The sequence below is a fragment of the Rissa tridactyla genome, chromosome 8, assembly GCF_028500815.1.
Source record: "Rissa tridactyla isolate bRisTri1 chromosome 8, bRisTri1.patW.cur.20221130, whole genome shotgun sequence".
Taxonomy (NCBI): domain Eukaryota; kingdom Metazoa; phylum Chordata; class Aves; order Charadriiformes; family Laridae; genus Rissa; species Rissa tridactyla.
Window position 1 is genome coordinate 44,330,402 of NC_071473.1, and position 20,843 is coordinate 44,351,244.

Consider the following 20,843-nt stretch of genomic DNA (forward strand, 5'->3'; position numbering starts at 1 on the left):
AGGGAGTTGGACTTAAAAGCCAGCCAGGTGCTGGCACTCCTGATCTGCTCTTACCTTCCGCTGAAATTAAATTGTAGCTGGGTTGTAGCAGAGCAGATGATCAGGAGCACAGAGGTGAAGGAGCAGCTTCTTCGGGTTTTAAAGGCTACCTGGTAAAGTTCACACTGTCGCTTCCTGTGTCTGTAGCCTTATCTGTCTTAACTTTTTTTGTGTCCGCACGGAGAGTGGAGTCTGTACGTGATTCCACGTAGAGGTCTGATGAGAACATGCAGGACCTTAGACTATGTTTATGTAGCATAGTTACTACAGTCTGTAGCGGGGAAGCATGGGATGTCTGTGTGCCTCTGTTGTTGTCACTACTAGCCCTGATTAGAAAAAGCTACTCAGTTAATTTCTGCCCTTTTTTGTGCCTGGGTAGTATCTTCCTTCACCCCCAAACACCTGAGTTTGAGAAGAGCACGATCTTACACTTCCTCTGATGTGGACATTATGCTGTCTTCACCTGGTTAACATTCCCGGTTGTTTTTGAGTTAACTCACGGAGGTGTGATCTGAACCTTTCATCTTGCTTCAGTCATGTGGAGACCCTCTTTTAAATGAGCCTTCAGGTGGACAGAATGTATGTAATTGATGTAATTAGGCGGTGTAAATGCAAAGTACTTGCTCTTTGTTGCATTTTGTTCCATATTTTAATGAACTCTCAAATGCGTGCATTTGTGTTTCATAGATTAACTGCTTTCTTCCACCAGAGGTTAGACAGATTATAGCAACAGTCAGGGCTGTAACCTCTGCTAGATGGCTGCACACACATGGACAGGTACTTCTGTGTTTCATACTTACTTCTATGTTTCATATTTAGAAATAGCCTTGCTTCCATCAGGAAGTATGGGGTCCATCTCTTTTTCCTTTTTGAGACCTTTGTGACACCTTCAAGAGTGTTTAGTTCATGAACAGATACAGCAAAGGATCAGAAGACCGGGAGAAGAGTAGAGCACAACTAGATGCGGTGCTAAAACCCTCAGTAATTAACTCTGATGGGAAGGCATTTGGATTAGACTCCTTCCCTTTGTGGTGCTGGATGAAAGGTGTCTGTAGATCAGCTCGCAAGCACAGGAACCTCCCTGTAGTGAGGAGCATCCTCTCTGTGCAGCGTTTGGTGGCAGAGCCACTGCTGAAGAAATGACTCCACCTGAGTGGCTGGTAGGTCCCCATCACATGCGTTTCTCCCTGCCCTTCCTCCTCTGGAGTACACCTCTGCTGGCAGCTGGATTCAGCCACTGCCATGCTCTTCTAGAGAGGTATCCTCTTCCCTAAACAGGGGAATTTCTTGCCACCAACTTACTACCTAGTATTTTGGGATGACCAGGTAATATCTGCCAGTTATCTACCGACTCTGCACAAGAAGTTTCTGTAAAATGTGGGAAACAAAGCAAAGCTGTAGATCTCCCATAGCTGACTGATTTTTATTTCTCTTTAAGCAAGTTACACTTCTTTCATGCTCCCTTTTGTGGTTCTTGTATTGTGTCTAGCTGCTGACATTCAGAGGTCTCCATCAGTCAGGCCTGCTTTGTGCACTCTCAGGTAACCTTAAGGTGACTGTCTTTTTCCTTTCTCTGCCAGTGTTGGCTCTTGCCTTGTTTTAGGGACAGAATTCTTAATTTACAGCCCCGAAGCACAGCATAACGTTTTGGAGATGCGTTCCAATGCTTAAAACTGCTTTGTCTGGAGTTGGCAAGGCCCTCGTTAACCCCCGTCACCCGAGGCTTTGTGTTTGGCTCTGTTCCCTTTGCTAAGAAGTGGCAGCGATGTGGAAATCAAAGGCCTTTTATAATGCCAGACAGCCTTTGCCAGGCTACAGGGATGTCACCAGTGTCTAAAGAGATGACATGGGGAAATATGTAAAACCGGAGGGGAAAATAGATGCCCATGTGTCTCATTAATTTTGGTTTTAATGGTGTGTTGCTATGAGGACATGTTACAGCTGGGCGAAGGGGGGGCAGGACGCTGTGGCCAGCGTGTATTGCATGAGTTGGTCAGACCATTGGGCGACATTACAGAAGTGACTCAAACTTAATACAGGTCCTGGCTGCTTCTTTTTATCATTTTTGGTTAATGGACAAAGTTCGTATCACTCTGAAGGTGAGGAAAACTCATTGTTAATTAGCCAGGTTCTCAGGTGGAGGAAGGCTGGGAGATCCTGGGCTTACTCTTCTTGAAAACAGAAAGGTCAGGGAAATGAACAACCCTGCTCAAGTCTTCTGGAGGGTGGTCTAGTGCTTGGGAGCAATCACAGGCTGAAACTCTCACTTTTATTGTTGCTAGGATGAAGCTGTCTTGCTTCCAAAGCGCTTGCAGGAAAGATTTACTCCTCTCCCCTTTGAGACTGTCTTAGAAGGTGGAAATTTTTGTCCTCTGTGTTGGTGTTGCAGCTGCAAATCCCCGTTTGGGTCTAGTGTGGCAGAGCCAAAGCACACCTTCCTGCTCACCATGGCTTGGCATTCTTGAGAGGTGGCAGGTGGAAAGAACAGGAGATGGCAGCAAGTAGGAATATGTCATAACTGAGAAGTGCTGGGGCCAGTATGTTGTCTCTTAAGCTGTTGGGTTTGGTGAACACATTCAGGTCAGGAATTATTCAGTACTTCTGGCTGTCCTGGCTTCTTAAAGCTTCATTTGCTATTGCTTAATTTGCTTATCCAAAACTGGAGGAAATCAGGGTGTAAATGAAGATTATTGGCAATTATGTAGGATTTGGAATCACTTTGTTTCAGTAGAGGTCCTGCTTGAAGTCAGGGTTTGTAGCAGGAGGGTTCTTGCTTTGATTTGGGATGGGTGCAGAAGGTTACCAACATGAAATAGCAAGCGCTGTGTAAATCAGGCTTGTGCTTCAAAATGAAAAGCTATACAGATGTAATAAATATTTCCCTATCTCAGAACAGTGTCACAAGACTCAAATTTCTCTTGAAATACCTGAACATTCAGTAACCATCTATCCCCACGTCTCTGGATCATCCCTCTCTGAGGCTCTTTGTTACAGGGGATTATTTCATGCCATCTTTGTCTAATGACTTTCTGTGTTTAGGAAGCCAACAATGCTTTGCAAGTGAAAGCATCAAGTGTCTCTCTCTCTGATGGTCTTTTTTTTTTTTTTTAACGCTCAACATATTTGTAGCAATCCTTCTGTTCCCTCTCCAGAATGGATGCACGTTACCCTCACTGTTTACATTGTAAGGTTATCCCTTTAAAGAATTCCTGAGGGAAGTTCAAAAGGGTGTTTTTTTTTTTTCTTTGAAAGATTCAGTGTCTCTTTTTGTGTGTATGTCTCTTACTTGAAAGAAGGGAAAGGGAAGGGGGGGGGGAGTGGGGGGGGAAAAAAAAGTGCTTTATCTGAAAAGAATCGCATCAGCTTCGCACTGATAGAAGCCGCTGTCATCTCTTAAACGGCTTAGCACAGTCAAAAGGCAAGAGGACTTAAAACAGTGTCTTACACAGGGATCGATGGATGGAACACATAACTCGTAACTGCAAAAAAAAAAAAAAAAAAAGGCAGCACGGGGGGAGAGATAACGGTAATGATTGCATTGAGGGAAGTTTGAGGGAGGCTTGTTCTTTGTAACGCAGCTTCAAAGGTGCCTGGACCGGTGCCTGAGCAAACCATCCTGTGAAGTCGCTGCCTCTGTAGGTCTAGGGAAGGCGGGGGGGTGCTGCTCGCACCCTTCTGTTTCGTAGCAGATGGGACAAAGATTAGTAAATGCCAGGTTAGCCGGCTCCCTTCTGCTGCTTCGGATTTGAGGAGAGGGTTTTTGTCACTTGGTGTCTCCCCAGTCGTTCCGCGAAGGCGGCTCGTCCAGGAGAGGGGAAGGTGGCAAGCGTCGGATGGGGCGGTTGGGGAGATTGGGGTGGGGGGGGGGACGGGATGTCAGTTTATCGATCGCACCTCAGTCAGGAGAGCTGCAGGCACAGTGCTCTGAGCACGAGCGGCAGCGTGCTTAATGTGATTGAAAGGCAGTTAAAATGGCGGTGACCTTTTCAGGGGGAATTAGATTGCCTGCCAAGAGTGGTTAGAGGGAGTGATAACGCCAGCTTGAGGAAGCTGTCCAGTCTGCTTCAAAGGGAGAGAGACGGAGACAGGGAAAGCAAGCTAGCAGCAAGTACCATTTAAAGCACGAACCACGCAGTCTGATAGAACAGAGATTGCCGTCCTCTTCAGATATGAAAGAATTGAAGAATTCTAGCTAAGTTCTCTCCACCCGCCCCATCCTCCTCTTCTCCCCTCCGGCTCTCCCACCAAAAAGCCTTCCTCCGGGCACAGTAGCAGGCTCGTCACCACTGCCCTTCTGGGTTTCTTTTCCTTCAGCAGATCAGTTGCATCAAAAAATAACACAGACGAGAGAAAGACTTTGAAAATGCTAAGATGGTAAGCGGGGCGTTTTCAGGGAAGGATACTTTCTAAGAAAGATCAACATGACAAGGATCTGTCTGATAGATTGCGATGCTTTTGAAGAAGGAGAAACAAACAGGGATTACTTAACTCTGAAGTTTCTCTTCATTTCTCCACGCTGCCCTCCTCCCAGGCTAGCAAAGGGCTTGTGTCTGTTCGTTAATGTCTTATCAAGGGAAAAGAACAGCACGACTTAGTGTATGTGTAGAGGGGCTTGGTAAAGCCTTATAAGCTGTAACAAACTACAGTTACCCTTGGGTGTCCATTTGCGTTGGTTCTCACGTCATGTACAATTAGGGCAGCTGCCTGGAAAGTGGAACTATATTAAAATGTCCGAAAGTTTCCAGCTGATGGCTGCAGTCCCGCTGTCAGCTTTCTATCTCTGCAGAATCAAAATGTGCTTCAGTTTGAGCAGCAAATGTTGCAGGCCAGCCTTCGTCCAGCATGGGTTCGTTGTCCAAGAAAGAGCATTGGGGCAATAGCTGTATGTTCTTCCAAATTGTTCTCCTTCTAAATGCATGCAACGTTAGAAGCACGCTCTCAAGTGGGAGGTCCTGTCCTCAAAATCGAAGTAGTTGCTTTTCAATTCTCCTGCCTCAGCCAGCAGCAGGTGTTTGTGGGCACGAGGACTTTGCTTGTGTCCGGTGACTGCCTGGCAGAAAGCTCCAAATAGAGGAGGGAAAACTCAGTTGCGCTTCTCAGTGCAATTTCACAAACATCAAACTCTACAACAAAACTCTGCAGAATCTGTGTTTGACACATATGTGGAAACTGAAGTATGGAGAAACATCTTTTCTAATGTTATAAAGATAGTAGCAAAGCTGGTGACGTAACTTAAAAGTCTTGCTCTAGAATCTCAGCTAGTAGCCAGCTTGTGCCCTCTTTTTTAGAGAAAATATAACGAGGCATGCAGGAAAGCTTCAGGAGGCAAGGAGGCTCCGTTTTTCCATGCCAGGAAGTCAAGACTGCATTTAAGGTAGTACTAGTAAGAGGGTAAAAACTGACCTACTGAAATTCAGCAAAAGAATTTGAGCTGAACAGTGAAAGTGTGACTTCTCCTAAGAGACTGTGTGGGAAATAGAAGATACCGCTGGCATATTTAGGCCTTTTGTAAGAATGGTCTAGTAACTAGAACAGCCATCCCCATTTCTGTGTAGACGACTCAGAATTTTACCCTGGCAGGCTAAAGCAAACTTGAGCTTGCATGCAAGAGCAGTCTGTGGGAAGAGTATAGGGAATCTTTGCCATAATGAAATTCTTAATCTTCTTCCCATTTAGCAAGAGCTCAGTTCAGTGCCTTTCTCTGTCACGTTTCCAGTGTCGACGTCCCTTGTTGCTTAGTCTCTAAGTGAATGCATTTGTACCTCTGAGCATCCTTCCCAGCCTCTCAGTCTTGCTATTTTAGCCTTCCTGCGTTTGGTTTGCTACCTTCTGCAGGTCACTTCTACCTGCTGCAAGCTTCCACGTGGGCGAGACACATAAATTTCATGTTTCTCAAGTGCTTATTCTGTGCCTTATCCCCCCTTTAGAGGGCTCCTGAGTCCCAGAGCACTTGTATGACTTACCTCGGCCCTTGTGTAAAATGGTGGTAATCCTGGTAATCCCTCTGCTGCTGGAGGACGGTACTTTGTACTGGTCTGATGGAGTATCCCAGCTGCTCCTTAATGTTTGCACCTCTCTCCTTTGAGAGCAAGTACTTGTCCGTAAGGTAATACTTGAGCTAAAAATGCTAACAGATCTGTGTACATAGTGTTATATACAATAGTCAGGTGGGCTGTACCTGACTACTTCTCCATAGTTTGTGTCCACATACAGAATTTAAGGGATTCTGTGGCTAATAAATGTCTCTTGGTTATTGTGTTGTATATTAATATCAGGAGCTGACTTTTAGTGAGCAGCAAAAACAGATGCAAATAGTATGTGACTTGAAAAAAAATCAGAATTCCTACCTTACGTATGAAAGCCATCATGACCCTTCATGTGTGTTTAAAGTTCATATAATGCTTCAAGGAACAGCATCTTCTTCATTTTTGGAACACAAAGTAATCAATGGGACTCAGCAAAGTAAAAATCGCTTTAACGGGAAAAAAATAAGATGGTGCTTATACCTGTTAAAAGTCCTGATTGTTGATAGTATGTTTTTGTTTACTTGAACACATGCAAAAATGTAAGAACCTAGTTTTTATGCTCAAACTGCCAGAACACATTAGCTGAAAGGAGCACAATCAGCTAAACCTTGCTGTGCAATTTACGTAATGCCAACAGCTGCTCTAACCAGGAAAAGATCTTCTGTGGGAAGAAGGGGAATTCTCTCTGTTTGACGGTATTATGTATCGTACTTGGAGGAGGAAAAGGGATGTCTGTCACCCAGCAACAGGGGAAGGAGGGAAAAAAAATTAATTAAAAAGAAAACAGAGAATGCAGTTGTAACACTGAAAATTGGCAGGGGGAGTAAGGGAGCAGGTAGAGCACCTGAAACTACTCAATTTTTTGAAATTGACTGGGTTTCAAGTTGACAGCATCCCTTTAAACTTCAATTTTCCTAGATCTCAGACATGCAGCATAAGATCTTCCAGTCCCATCTGCTGCACTTGCTTAGCTGCTCTCTGCAATCCATTTTTCTAGTGGTCTGTCTGCTCTGGTTTTGAAAGTCCCAGGCTTTAAGACAGTCATTTGATAATTTTTTTTATTTTTTTTTTCTTCCAAGTGTCTGCAGTTTTGCTAGAACTACAACCTGCTTCTTGGACACTCAGGTCAAACTTCAGCCGTAAGAACCCAATAGCTGATTGACGTGATTTTAATAGCATTTTAGAATACAGTTGTTAAGTCAGGGGCAGTGAGATTATTTTTTTTTTTTTCTAAAGGAAAAGGGAGCACGGGTCTCAATGGCTCTAAACAGCTCCTGTCTCCGCATGTCGTCTCTTGCACTCGGCGGTGAAACGCATTATCGAGTAGTGCCCGGAAAGTGGCTAACTGCGTTTGACACACGCCAACTCCCTGCCTCCACACTGGATAATTGCATTGTCAACTGTTCAGCAAAGTGGCAGGTGACACCGCAGCCGGATTGATTGTCCTAGTATGGAGGCTCCCAAGACTGTCAGCCACCCAATCGATAGAGTTTACACAAGACACCGTGACTGCATCTGTAACTAATTTCAGTTTGAACCTCGCAAGATGCGGCTGTCCCTGTTTCCTGGCCTCTCTTCTCCTTTGCTTGCATCTTCTCCCTGGACGAGGAATTTGCTTTCCCGCTGAAAACCCGGCTTTATTTCTTGTTTTGGAGCTGGGAGTGAAGAAATCAATGGTGTGTTTTGTGGTTTCAGAGTTGAGGGCATTACAGCACATGGCTAACTAGCAGCTCCAGTTTTGCAATCAATAGCCTGATCAATTGATTAAATTAGCACTGATTTTTCTTTCTTCTTTCTAGCCTAGAAAAGAATTAGTTTGGGGGGAAGAACATACAGGTTTGGCCCATGAAATTTAGCCCTTGGTTTTTCCAGTCCTTGGCTGCCTTTCTCCCACGAATGCAATCTCCATGCTCATCATTATTTAAAGCAAACTGCATCGAGCCCCGCCACTGGCAGCGGCCCCGCTGTAAGCCCGGGTGTCACTTTCAGCTGTTCACCAGCCTTGCTGCTTCATGCTCGGCTGCCTTAGAAAAGTCATCCTCCAAGCTCTGCTGTGCTGCTTTATTATTGGCAAAGTTGCGACATTCCTGTGATCCCTGTCAGTGGTGTTTATTGATCCAGTGATGTGAATCTGCTTAGTGATTCAAGATTACTTTAATTCTCCCTCTTCCTTTTTTTTGTTTGTTTCCACCCTCTCCCCAGGGGAACAAAAAGCTTTCAGATCCACCTTTCCCTGACTGTGGAAAACAAGCCATAGCTGCAAAGACCGTGGCTGCCGCTGCTTTTGTACTTCGGCTCTGGGTTTTGGAGAGCAGCCTTTGAGATAGACATGAGACTGTTCTCACCTTGGTGCATCACACCGGCGTGAGGCTCTAGGAGGCAGCCACACATGAATGGCCACACCAGATCAGACCTTTGGGCTGAGTGGGTTTTCACCTCCACAGCCATGATCTGCACCTGATGGGTTACAGAGATGCGTAAAAGAAATCTCTGAAATGCCCAAGAATCTTCTTGGGAAGCCTCTTCCCTGAGCCTTGCAGCAGCTGGCTCTTATCCTGTAGAGCGGAGCTCGCCTGCCCTTTGTTCAGCATGCTGCTGTGAAATGATGTTAATGGTCATAAAATTATATGGCCCTTTCTTTAAAGGCAGCTGTTCCCCTGATCTGTTAGCAAAGATCACTGTAAGCGTCCGAGACGCTGGTAAGCAGTCAGGTTTCTGGCAGCCCATTTGTGCCTCTGTGGGAGGTAATAGTCGGTATCAGATGGATGCATCTGCTGTTTCAGGTGTACGCTGTAACAACACAGTTGGGTGTCAGCTTTCCAGGTAAATCACTGTTTTGCTTGAAATGGATGTGGCTCCAGAGAAATGAAACCCTCATCCTGCAAGCAGCTTTTCACGGCCTCTGAATGTCATTTTTCCTGCAACAGGCTGAGAAAGTCACCAGAGGAACTATTGTATCCCCGTTTGTGCTAGGAGAAAGGGGGAACAATTCCACTGTCCAAAAATACGGCTGGGGAAGTGTTAGAGATCTGCAGAAAGACCGCTGTTCAGGATGGCCTCATGTCTGCCTTCCTCCTGTTTTCAAGAATCTCTAATGGCTTTCTCTTTCTGCCCAAATGCCTTTTAAAATAAAACAGCATCCGTGCCACCTTGTCCTCTTAGCACTAGTTTGGGATACTTCAGCAGCTGATGAAATAAACCCAGTTTAGAGCCATTCTCGGGAAGTGTGTGTGAGGCCTGGCCGTGTGTCTGCATAAACTACTTTTATTGCCTTCATTGTTTTTACTCTCCAAGAAGCCAACGAGTGACATTTCGTTAAGAAAATAGAGTGAACGTGCTGGAAAGGGAGGTTGTGCAGAGGCAGGTTACTGCAAGGAGTGTAATTAGTAAAGGCTGCAGTTCTGGAGATTTACGGGAGGCTTTTTTTCTTCTTTCCTGAACATGTGTAAATTACCTGAGAGCAGAATGAATGCCTCTTCCCAGCCAAAACATGCTCCAGTAGAGCTGCACACCCCTGAGATGGATTGGATTTAGACCCGTTTACAGAACTTACACAAAATTCTGGATTTCTAGAATATTTCTGATACAGATTTGATATACCTCCACCTTCCTTGAGGGCCAAACAGGAGAAACAGTAGTTATACAGATGAGTTTGATCTTCTGCATGAGCAGTGTCTAGTAGCTGCATTCATAATGGTGCTGCAAATAATAGTACTAACATCTTAGTTTTGTTCCTCGGTCTTATTTGGAGTGATAATTAAATATATACAGAAGAGCTGGCCCCCAAAACTGACTTGTCTGTCTAGGTAGGAGCTGAGGAGCAGAAGTGGGGCATAGCAGGTCTGTGTTTTCCTAGCTGTGCTGATGAAATTTGGCTGTGGTCGTTTGGGTCCGTGCTGGTCTGGTTGTCTTACCTTTCTCCTCCCAAGGCTGCCCGTCTCTGCGTGAGCTCGTTGCCTGCGCAGGAGTCAGCAGCGCTGCCAGCACCTGAAGCAGCATATGCTGTCACTTTGACCATCTGCCACTGAATGCCGTGGAGAAAAGGAGGGACTTGAATGTGAGGCCCTTTTATCTGTTCTGTGAATCTGCTTATCTGTCACGTTAATGACTCTCGATCTTAGCTTGAGCCACCGTTCACTTGGGAGATGTTGGGATGACCAGTCACCGGGGGATTGCACAAAGGAAGGGAGGTTTGAGAAGCAACGTAGAGGTCAGAGAGGATGCTGAGGCATAGGGGATGGCTTAGGAGAAAGCAAAGTGCTCTGAAAACTTAAGGAAAGGGGAACAAAAGGATTTCTGATGAGATTTATGTCCCCCCATTATTAGTCTGCACATGGAAGAAAGTGGGAAGTGTTTTCCAGTCTCCTTCAAGCTCAGCTGATTCCTGTAGCCTGCCAGTACCCGCAGCCGGGCAGCAGCGCAGAGGCACGCAAATCTGTTCTGCTTTTCGGAGCTCTTACCTGTTTCAGAAACGCTGACGCTTGCGTGTAGAGTACCTAGATTTTTCAGAAACTGCCTTGAATTGGTGTTCAGGCGGGCTGCTCCGAGGCCAGCCCGAGCAAAGCTGTGTACACAGTGCTGGAGGGTGGCAGGCGCTGTGGGTAAGTGATCTTGATAGGTACATTCTGATTGATGGGGGAGTTTGTCTCCCAAACTGTCACAGGGTTTATAGAGGTGCCACTCAATACCAGTGCTGGAATTGCTTGTCAGAGCACCTGGCTACAAGAGCAATGGGGATTGGAGACAGAGCTGTAACTTTGTTTTTTCTCTGCTTAATGGCCCCCGTGGCTGACCTGCCTGCTCACTCCTGTTTGTCTGGACCTTAAGGAGGCAGCTGGGATTAAGACTGTCAGAGGATTGTGCTGCTTTAGCATCGGGAGGCTAATTGTATCGGGGCTGGCAGCATATGACAAGAGGTTGCCTCCTACCAAACACATGGCAAGAGCAAAAAAAATTCTCCAAGAAGAGAAAGGTATAGAAGAGTCTACATTTTGGTTTGGTCTTTTTTCATCTGAAAGCCGCATTTGTGGCTTTCACAGGTGGTATAATGTTCCTCAGGCGGCTCACCGTGTAAGAGTCGCAGCTGCTTCCATGTATAACAGATCATGTCTCTCGTGAATTCCTAGGTCAAACTCACAACTTAACGTTGAGTTGTCGGATTTCACTTTATTAACACGTTGGGATAAAGTTCTGGTCCCGAGCATTGACCTCTGGATACCAGCACTGGCTTTAGAGGTTCACTGTAGGCAGCGCTGCTGATGGCCATGAATTACTGCCCGACCTTCAGAAGCCAAGCCATGCTGGAGGAACCCTTCCTCAATCCCACTGCATGCCATTGAATTGCAAATCATCCCAGTGTAGCGGTACGGGGCTCTTCTGGAAGCTCACGTTCTCCTCTAGCAGGTCCGAAACAATGCCATTGCAAAGGCCATTTTATTCTGCTCGACGCCCTCTGCGCTCCATTTCACATTTTCCTTGCTCCTGGATGGCAGCGTACGCTGCTGGCAGGAGCTGGAAGTTGTGAGCCCTCTTTACACTTGGGCTGAGTTAGCGAGAAGCAGGTGTGATCCTATCGGCCCTTCCTTGCATTTAGTGGTCCTCTTAATCCATTTATAACAGCACTTGTCCAGAAATCTGGTTTGAATGAGCCTGAGATGAATGAATAATGTCAAGCAGTTCAGACGTCAAATATTTGAACAGCTGTGTGGGTGTTTTCACTGGCTTTGTGCATGGAAGCAACCCCAGGAAGTTAGACAAGGAGGGTCACGTCGAAATTGTGGCACCAAACCCCAGCCCACCGGAACTGGCCTCAAAATCCATCCCTGCTGCAGATGAAAGGGCATTAGGATGCCGGTGGCAGGCCTTTTGCTCCGCAGGTGATGCTGGACCGAGCTTTGCATCCCGTTCTTTGGTGTTCTCTTGCATGCAGTGGCAGTACTGGGATTTGTGGACCTTTTGATTCACATCGGAACCATATTTTGTGGATTTTGTTTTTCCTTTTTTTTTTTTAAAGCAGACTCTGAAATCCTAAAACTTAGAGCACAGCTTATATTCAGAGTCTTTCTGGGTACACGGAGGTTACTTTGTTTAGCATACGGTTTCTGAATCAGTTTTTTTACTGTGTTGAAATGGATTGAACTTGGTCATGTTGGAAAAAAAAAAAAAAATTCCATATTTGGTGAAAATCTGAGAGCTGGATCACCTTATTGCAGCTTCTTTCAGGCCCTGGCCTGGGAGTCCTTGTTTAATCAGAAAAGAAAATTTGCCCTTTTCCTGCCCCTCATCTTAACCTATGAACTTTCCTGCTCTGCCCTCCTCTCTGACTGCAGTGCTGTGTCAGATCATCCCAGTGTGTATCTGTCACCACAACACGTACTTTCCAAATCCTTCCTCTGTACCCTCCCTGTGTAGGGGGATAGTACTCTGTTGGCAGTGTAGCGGTTCTTATTATAGAGCCAGAATCCAGCAAAAGGTATGTGGAGCATTTTCCTTACAGACTTAAAAGGGATTTTCTTAAGTACAAAGATTTTGAGAGCAAGGACACCAGGATTCTGAAGTCACGGTGCCTTAATATTTGTAAATCGTATCACAGTAAGCAGGTCTCCTTTTCTTAAGCTCTAACCATAAACCACTAGTTGGCTTGAGTCACTTGGAAACAAAATTGATGGAAAGGTGCATGTTTGCTGTGTGCTTGGCATCCTTGCAGAGAGAGGGACATGGGGAGTGGTCCCGCATACCTCCAGTCTTTTGGACACCTTTTCCTACCCTCCCCCAAGGCACTGGCTCCAAGTATTCATTGTCTGGCTAATGTTCAGATCACCTCCAGGACTGGCCAAGTCACAGCTCCAGCTTTGCATGATTTGTGTTTCCCACAGCTACAAGAAAAATGAAGACCTGTGTGTCCAAAGTTTATGGCCTTTGAGAAGTGATGGGCTAAAGTAATGCCAGGTGCAGGGGATGGTGTTACGGCAGGTTAAATGCCATGCCTGTAAATTACCACTCCATCGCCCACTGTGACTTCTAAGGCAGCTTTGAAAGACTCTCCAGCTTCTTTGACAGGTCTCTCTTACTCCCCTAAATCTTCCCCCAAACGTTGTGATGAACTGAAGGATTCAGGATTTACTAGATGGAGCCATTGCAGCAAAAGGAGGCAGCTCATGACATGTGTTGGCTGGCAGCGTGCAGCCGGTACATGAAACGCTTTATATGGGGTCTGCTGGCAGAGGGCTGCCCCAGTGACACCGCGGAGATGTCCTACAAGCACAGAGATATCTCCTGCGGTACCTGGCGCAGGCGGTGGATGCTGCATTGTCGATGCTAGTTTTGTTACCTCTGCTGAAAATTAAGGCTGGCAATTACTTTGAAGTAAAAGGTAGTTTATGCTTCTAGGGAAAGGTTAGTCTTAAAATCATTGTCATGCTATGGTTATCAGTCGTTAAGGACCTTCTTTATATTCAGGGAAGAGAAATATCAAATCCATATAAACAAATTTTATTGGGGACTTAATGAATCAGCGAGAGCGTCCATTCCTAGAGAGTGACAGTAAAGAGCTGTGTCTGCATGGTGTCCTTGGAAATGAGACCATCGCCTTGCCCTGCTCTGTGCACACATGCAAACTGTTAGAAATATAGTTCACTCTTCTGGGCTGGGAAAGTGCAAGTTTGCTGCCGATGGCACAAGCTTTTCTAAGTGCTGGTGAGAGCCCAGTGGGATGAACAGATTCGGACATCTGTAGCACTGAATGGGCTACCCTAACGCTTGGGAATGTCCTCATTCTTCAGACGTGCGCCTTACATTCAGTGCTTTACATCAGGTTCAGCCTGTCTTCTGCACTTGTTCACAGTGCAGAAATGTAGCACTTTGGAGGCATTTGTGCAAAGCCAAGGCTACCTCTACCTTCCTCTTTCAGTGTTTGCCAGTGGGGCGTGCTCTCTGGTCTAGCCACAGACTTTGGTCACCAGCCACCTGGATGTGCCAGGTCCTTCAGGCTCTAGCAGGTACCCTGTGTCCATGAGCCGGGTGTCCAGGTCTGCTGGCAGGACGGTGAGGGGCGAGCCATTTTCTGTCTATGGAGTTTATGTCTCCAAACAGCTCAGATCTGCTGCAGAATTGAACGCAAACGAGAATCTTGCACCATCCTTTCCGGTCTCATGGGAGAGAGCGTGCCCAGCGTTAGATCACATAAAGAGTAAATTTATGTTGTCTTTAGTTTCCATTAATAAACCTTAGGTAGCAAATACTATGTGAAGGTTCATCTTTGTAGGTGCAGATTCAATTAAAAGAAGCCTGGTTGCAGTCAGCAGTAACACAGTCGTGAAAATACTTGAGAACCAAAATAAATGTATGTATTGTTAGAAAGTGGCACTTGTTAATCAGTTCAGTCTTGGGTGTAACTGTTTTGTCTCGCTTCCTGCTGGAACTGGGACCGTGCTCATGCCTGATCCACCCTTGGTGGAGGTGCAAGACTCTTGTTGGCTTGCACTGCAATTTGCTCATACAAGAAATGCTTGTAAGGGGCTGTTAATGACTGTGGAGTCTGATCTTTTCCTGGAAAGAGGTTTGCTTTTCTTAAACAGTTTATATGGTAAAAATCTAAGCCATGACTAAATGCATTTAAAAAAAAAAAAGATCTTTCTAATTGCATTTTAGCCTCTGCCTGCCCTCTTTACCTGAAGTAAGGACTAATTCAGAATGTCCCTGTGGCCTTCTCTTACCTGCTAGTAGTGTAGTTTTTGTGTTGGCCACTTCCATGAAAAATAAGTCTTCTCTATTTTGCTTCAGTTTTCGTCTGCCTTTGAGAGACACTCCCAGTGCCTTCAACTTTCAAATAACTCACGTGGAGAGCAAAAGTTCAAGAATGTTTTGTTTTCAGTGTTGAGAGGCGTTTTAGCATATAAAATCCAGCATCTATTTCTGTGTTTTCTGTTCAGTCTTCAGACTTGTACAGTCTTTAGAGATGGTACCTTTTGTGAGGCTGTTAAGAGTGAAGGACAGTCTGCAGACTGTCCCAGCCATCCTTAGGAGAGCTCCTTTGCTTCATCTCCCATTCAAATATTCATCCACATGTTTTATTTTCTTCCAGGTTCTGGGTTCATCATGTGCAGTGGCAAGGAGAATCCAGACAGCGACGCCGACCTGGATGTAGATGGGGACGACACACTTGAATACGGGAAACCACAGTATCGTTTTTGAAAGGCTCTTAATGAGAGGGAACCTGGAGTTGCATCTTCAGCTAGCTTTCATACAGCACTGCCCTGAGTAGCGGTGGATAATCTGTGTCCATCCGTACTGGAAATGGCACCACCTTCCCCAGTTTCTATGTTATTTGAACTAGGAGGGATTCCCAGTTGCTGCCTTTGAGATCCTTCTGTTGATGCAGCACTACTTCAGACATGATTGGTGAAGTCTGTAGGAGACATTGCAGGAGATCAAAGTGTCCCTGTCTTCTGTTTCATAAGCAATCTGTTGTCTCCATCCAGGTTTCTTCCATGTGGATAGCTTTTCCTGCTTTGTGGGTAGGAATTGAGTTTATTTTCCACTAGACACCCCTCCGTTTTCAGGGGGTTTGTGCAGTAAACATTTCAAGCACTATTCACTTGCCACTCTGAGAGACTGGATTTTTTTCCTTCCTGTAGACAGTTCACAGACATAACTATCATTAAGGGCATTTTTGGGGAACTTCATCTGGTGACCAGGCTCTTCAGACACAGCTCTGGGAGAGATGTGGGCAGACTTCTGCCCTGGGGCAGCTGTACAGCCACCAAGGAGGAATTCCTGCAAGGGTATTAGGCATAGCTATAGAATTAGATTTTATTTAAATCTGTACCAGCCTTTAAGAGTGAAGCCCCAGCCCTTAGCTGATAAAAGATCTCTATTCCTCAAACAGAAATAGTGGAATTGTGCAAGTTAGGCTAGGTGGAGGAATTTGTTTTCCCCGTCTAAGAGGCTGTGGGTCATGTTGCTGTCAAAAGACTTTTCTGTTTCTTTACACCTAAAACAAAACTTTAATCCAGGATTTAAAAGCAAGCGCCTTCCTGGATACCAGCCCCTCTTCTTTTGAGGTGTTCCTAGTTGGATTGAATTTGTTGTGTATCCCAGCTAGTGTCCCAACCATCTCAAAAGTCTTTCCGCTGTCTGCAGCAAGGCTGTACGTTCCTTAACTCCTTGTGCTCAGGTACACGGAGGCAGACGTTATCCCTTGCACTGGGGAAGAACCAGGTGAAGCCAAAGAGAGGGAGGCGCTCCGAGGTGCTGTTTTAAAGTAAGTACTGTGCCTTTCTGATTTGCTTTCGTTACTTTTGGGTAATCTCAATTTGTGGAAAAACACCTGTTCACTTGAGCACAAGGGTCACAATGAGAGAGACTTACAAAGATTTATAGTGTGATGGTGGGTCTCCATCTCTACCCGTGCAGCCTCATAAAGCCTCTCCCTGCACGTTCTCCCTTCTTAACCACCCCACTGCCCAGACAGTGCTGCCTTCTCCCTGAATGGTGCTGGACAGAAGGTGAATTCTGGCGATGGGGAACTGTGCTATACTAAGGCTTTATGCATCATCTTGCTTCACCATGAAATGTGGCCTCTTACTAGTAGTATAACGTGATGCCATCCACATCTTGTTTGGCACGTTACGGGTCTGGTACCTGGGGTATGATTTCATTATATCCCATTATGTGTGGTGGGGTACATGAACTAATCCTTCTGCCTTCAGCTCTGGGGTTGGGGCAGGATGAGTGCTGTGCCCACGTAAATATGTGGAGAATGTAGGCAGCCACCGTTCAGGGCACTTGGGGAAGCATTTCAGGCAAATAAAATGAGTTTTAACAGGGAGGTAGGATTGCTTTCTAAGCCCTCTGCCCTGCATAAAACAGGGCTTAAATTACCCCTCTGTCTCTTTCTCTGAGTGATCCTGTGAGGTCAAGGTTGAAGTGATTGATAGAGCAGTGAAATGAAGTTTTCTTACTGCTTAGCCTGTCACAAACACTAGTTCAAAATTAGGTTCCACTTCATAGAAAAGTGGCATTTGCCACACTGGATCCAAACCGTTGGTCCGTTCAATACTTTGCTAACCGTGCTAGTCCAGAGGCAGGGCCTCAAAGATACTGAAGCTCCTCCACCAGGAAAGTGGTATTGTAGCAGGAGGATATCAGGATGTCCATTATCGGTGGCTGTGGACCAATTGGTGAGACGACTGAGGACCTAAGGCCAGGAGACCCAGTTCCTTCATGTGGCTTGCACCCGACACATTGTTTTGCTGTTTGGGCAAGGTGCTTGCACGTCTCCTGAACTTGTTTGCCCATCTCTAAAACAAGAGAGATGATGTTGCTTGTAAAAAGAACTTTGAAATTCCAGCAAGTTTCTGTAGAAATGCAGGTACAGTAGCTGATGCCCTGAAGCATAAGCCTACGTTGCCTTTTGAGTGCAGCTGTCTTGGCTCATAGAGCTGAAGTGTTAAGTAGTCACGGGTGTGCAGCCTGCTCAGAAGGTTCCTTTCTCTTACAGTCTCTGTTACTGGCTTGCAAGAGAATGGACAGGGTTAGGAGTTGTCTGTACTTCAGTGCTGCTGTTCTTCACTTGGGAAGATGGAAAAGATGGGGCTTGTGAAGGTGTAAAGTTATTCTTCAAGGGAGAAGCTATTGCAACACAAAGGATTTCTGTTCACGAATAAGGTTTTCATCTTTGAAATTGTGTATTCAAAAATGAGCCTTGGGTCACAGGTGCTGTTTGAATCCCATCCATCAGTCAGCATCACAACCCCCATGTGATTCAGCAGAGGTCGCAGCTAGAAGCGCAGGTTGGGAGAACACTAGTGGAAAGGTAGGACTAGCACAAAAACACCTCCGGCAGCAGGCCAACAGCTCGCATTTTGAAGCCTAGGCTGATGGATAGAAGTATTGAGACAGAAGTGGTGGGTGGAAGGGGTAGCTTTTCCTGAGCGGCAAAATTTTCCGTATTCAACCTTTAGCGTTCTGCCCTTTTCTCTTTTAGTGGTGGCACACCCAGTACTCGAATAACACCGGAGTTTTCTAAATGGGCCAGTGACGGTGAGTGTTGAATTTGTAAATTGTTAACGTCTATGTTACAGGAGGGCAGAGAGATATTCCATACCTTCCGATTGCCAGTAATTGGACAAATGGTAGCTACAAATGTTCTTGCACAGAAGTTACACGTGCACAGTACCAGCAGCTACGTGTGCACATACAATCACACTGTCTTTTTGAAACTTCACAGCACAATTAACTGTAGTAAGTGTCAGCCAGGGGAGTTCCCAAAAATGCAATCTTAACCAGTACGGTGATAAGAGATAGGGGTTGGATTGACTTGCTGTCGTGTCACTAAAAGACAAACTGCCGTTTCACTGAGGGAGCCATCAGAGCTTGACTGTGCGATGGTGGTGTTCAGCTGCTGGGGGTTTAAACTGCACAGGCACCTGTTGCTTGGGGTTTTTTCAACTGCTTTCTTCTAATCTTCCCTCTTTAAAAGGGTACGCTAGAGACTTGTATCATGATCTGTTGGATTGATCTCATCCTTGCTGGCCTCTGTATGGCGAGAAAAGCCTGCAGCTCTATAGCTGTCACCTTTAGAGTGGGAACTCTGGCATCTGTCCTACTTCATGACCTGTATTTGAGACTCCAGAGCAGACAACTAAATGTGAAATTGTACCTTTGCATGCGTTATTTGGAAGCTCATAGCATTAAGGGGTGGGGGGGGTGTTAAACCCATTTGGCTGCCGGGGTTTTTTATTTAATGCCAGCAGCACTGTAAGTGTAAGCAGCAACCTAGTGGAAATATGAGAATAATAAAACCTGGCGCTTTCCAGCTGTAGATGCCAAATCCATTTTCAGAGCTGGGCAGTGCTGCTTCAGCTCCCTTAGGAAGAGAACTGAAGCTCAGCGACCTGAAGAGACTTGTCCCAATGATTTTGTTCCGTGTTCTGTTACTGTAATGCTTTGGGCATTTGATTCCCAGCCTTGAAAGTACCTACAAGACGTAACTGCTTGCCAGTGGGAGCGGGGGGTGGGTAAAACCAGTTTTGCCAAGGGCGCGATGATTAAATGGAGAACATAGGATATCTATCGCAGGCATTTTCTTCTGTGGGGTAGGCAATCACATTCATTTTCTGTGATGTAGGAGCACTCTCTTGTAGGTATGTTCAGCTTCAGTAACTACAGCCACAGAGGGGATGAGGAAGCAGCCCTGATGGCGCTTGCTATGAGCTGTTTTCTTCATACCTTTTATCTGAAGCCACGCTGCTGAATCTGCAGCCCAGGGGCTGGCCCTAGGGCCATCTGGCTCATCTCTGACTGGTTTCTCACATCCTCTCCAGTGCTGGGAGGAGCCATGGCGCTGCTGGTAGAGGAGAGCTATGAACAGACTGTTGTTACCTGGCATATGTTTTTCTCCCTGTCTGCGTTAGAGGGTTCTCAGAAAAAGGGAGAAGCTGAGAGTAGGGTCTGGGCTGAGTGCATTTGCTCCAAATCCACCTTTCTAGAAGTACACTTTGTCACAGCAGCTGCATCAAAACTTTCTGAATTAAATCCTGGCTTGAACAACTGGAACATCTGCAAGGGTTGGTCAGTATCTCCAGCCCCGAATCACGGAAGTGTGTTGTACAGAGAGAGGGCCTCCCTGCCAGACAGGGACACGTAGCATCGGTCTCTTCTCTCTCTTTCCGAGAATTGACATGAAGATGACTCATCGGGGTCCTCTGCTTCTGAAACTGTAACTCGCTCAGACTATTTCGTTGCAATGATCAAATGTTCTTTTACTAATTTACCTGTTTTTCCCTCAACAGAAATGCCCTCAACGAGTAATGGTGAAAGCAGTAAACAGGAGACCATGCAGAAGACCTGTAAGAACAGTGACATTGAAAAGTGAGTGTAAAGTGGATAGCTTTCATTTTTCTTGTTTTAAGGAATCATAGTGTCCCATCTGGTGTTCCTAGAAGCAGTGGTCATCTGAGGGTAGGCATATTTGAAGCTTTTACCACTGAGAAGGGAAGTTGTGCTCCAACATGAAGTCTGGATTTGAAGCTATTGGTGTCCTGACTTTTTGCTGCTGTGTCCACAGAGGACCTGGTGGGGGTTCTCCCCCAGATATCTGCCTGGGCAGGTACCCAGTGACAAGGAATTGAGCGCAGCTTTCAAAGGGCTTCTCCACTGCAAATTGCCTTCTTTTAAAATATGTAAATAGATATATCCATGCTTTCCACCATATTCTGGTTATGTTGGATTTTCAAGTGTATTGTGTGGTGCGTAACAGCCTAGACTAGAGCTGGGACTTTGGACGGGCAGTGAAGATTCAAAATACTTTAACCTGACAAAAGCGATTGGCTTGTCAAGCTGTGCTTTGATTATTATTTTTTTTATTCCCCCTGCAAGATTTGTGCTACCAACGTATCATGGGATCCTGCTTTTACTGGAGAAGTTACCTTATCGTTGCGTCTTGGTTTTTGAGGGCAGTCCTTCACATGGTCTCTGTTCTGTTTTCTCCATGGTACCTGCATGTTCCACCCTCCATCTCTCCAGCAAAAGGGAATCCGTAACCTGGCAGAAGCCTCACTGAGATAATTTCTTTTCCCTTAAGATCTCGATTTCACTTTTGTATGGTTGCTAATGGAGATAATGTCTCAGTTCCCGAGTTTTTTACTTGCAGATGCATTGATAACGTGGGATGGGGAAAAAAACCTGGTGGTAGGTTGACTTTACAGAAAGCTTTTTTTAATGTAGTTTGTTCTCCTCCTGCCCCTGGTCCTGACTTGAAAGGTTGTGTCCTTGGCA

General features: G+C 45.7%; 1 protein-coding gene across 5 annotated transcripts in view; it reads left to right on the forward strand.

The window, feature by feature from the left end:
* Positions 1 to 20,843, forward strand: part of RNF220 (ring finger protein 220) — a 227,573-nt gene that overhangs the window by 178,541 nt on the left and 28,189 nt on the right. For all 5 annotated transcript variants that reach the window (XM_054210879.1, XM_054210880.1, XM_054210877.1 and 2 more), the window contains 4 exons: positions 15,148 to 15,244; positions 16,240 to 16,326; positions 18,052 to 18,107; positions 19,859 to 19,937. In XM_054210879.1, the coding sequence (XP_054066854.1) occupies positions 15,148 to 15,244; positions 16,240 to 16,326; positions 18,052 to 18,107; positions 19,859 to 19,937 (319 nt within the window). The remainder of the gene's footprint in view (positions 1 to 15,147; positions 15,245 to 16,239; positions 16,327 to 18,051; positions 18,108 to 19,858; positions 19,938 to 20,843) is intronic.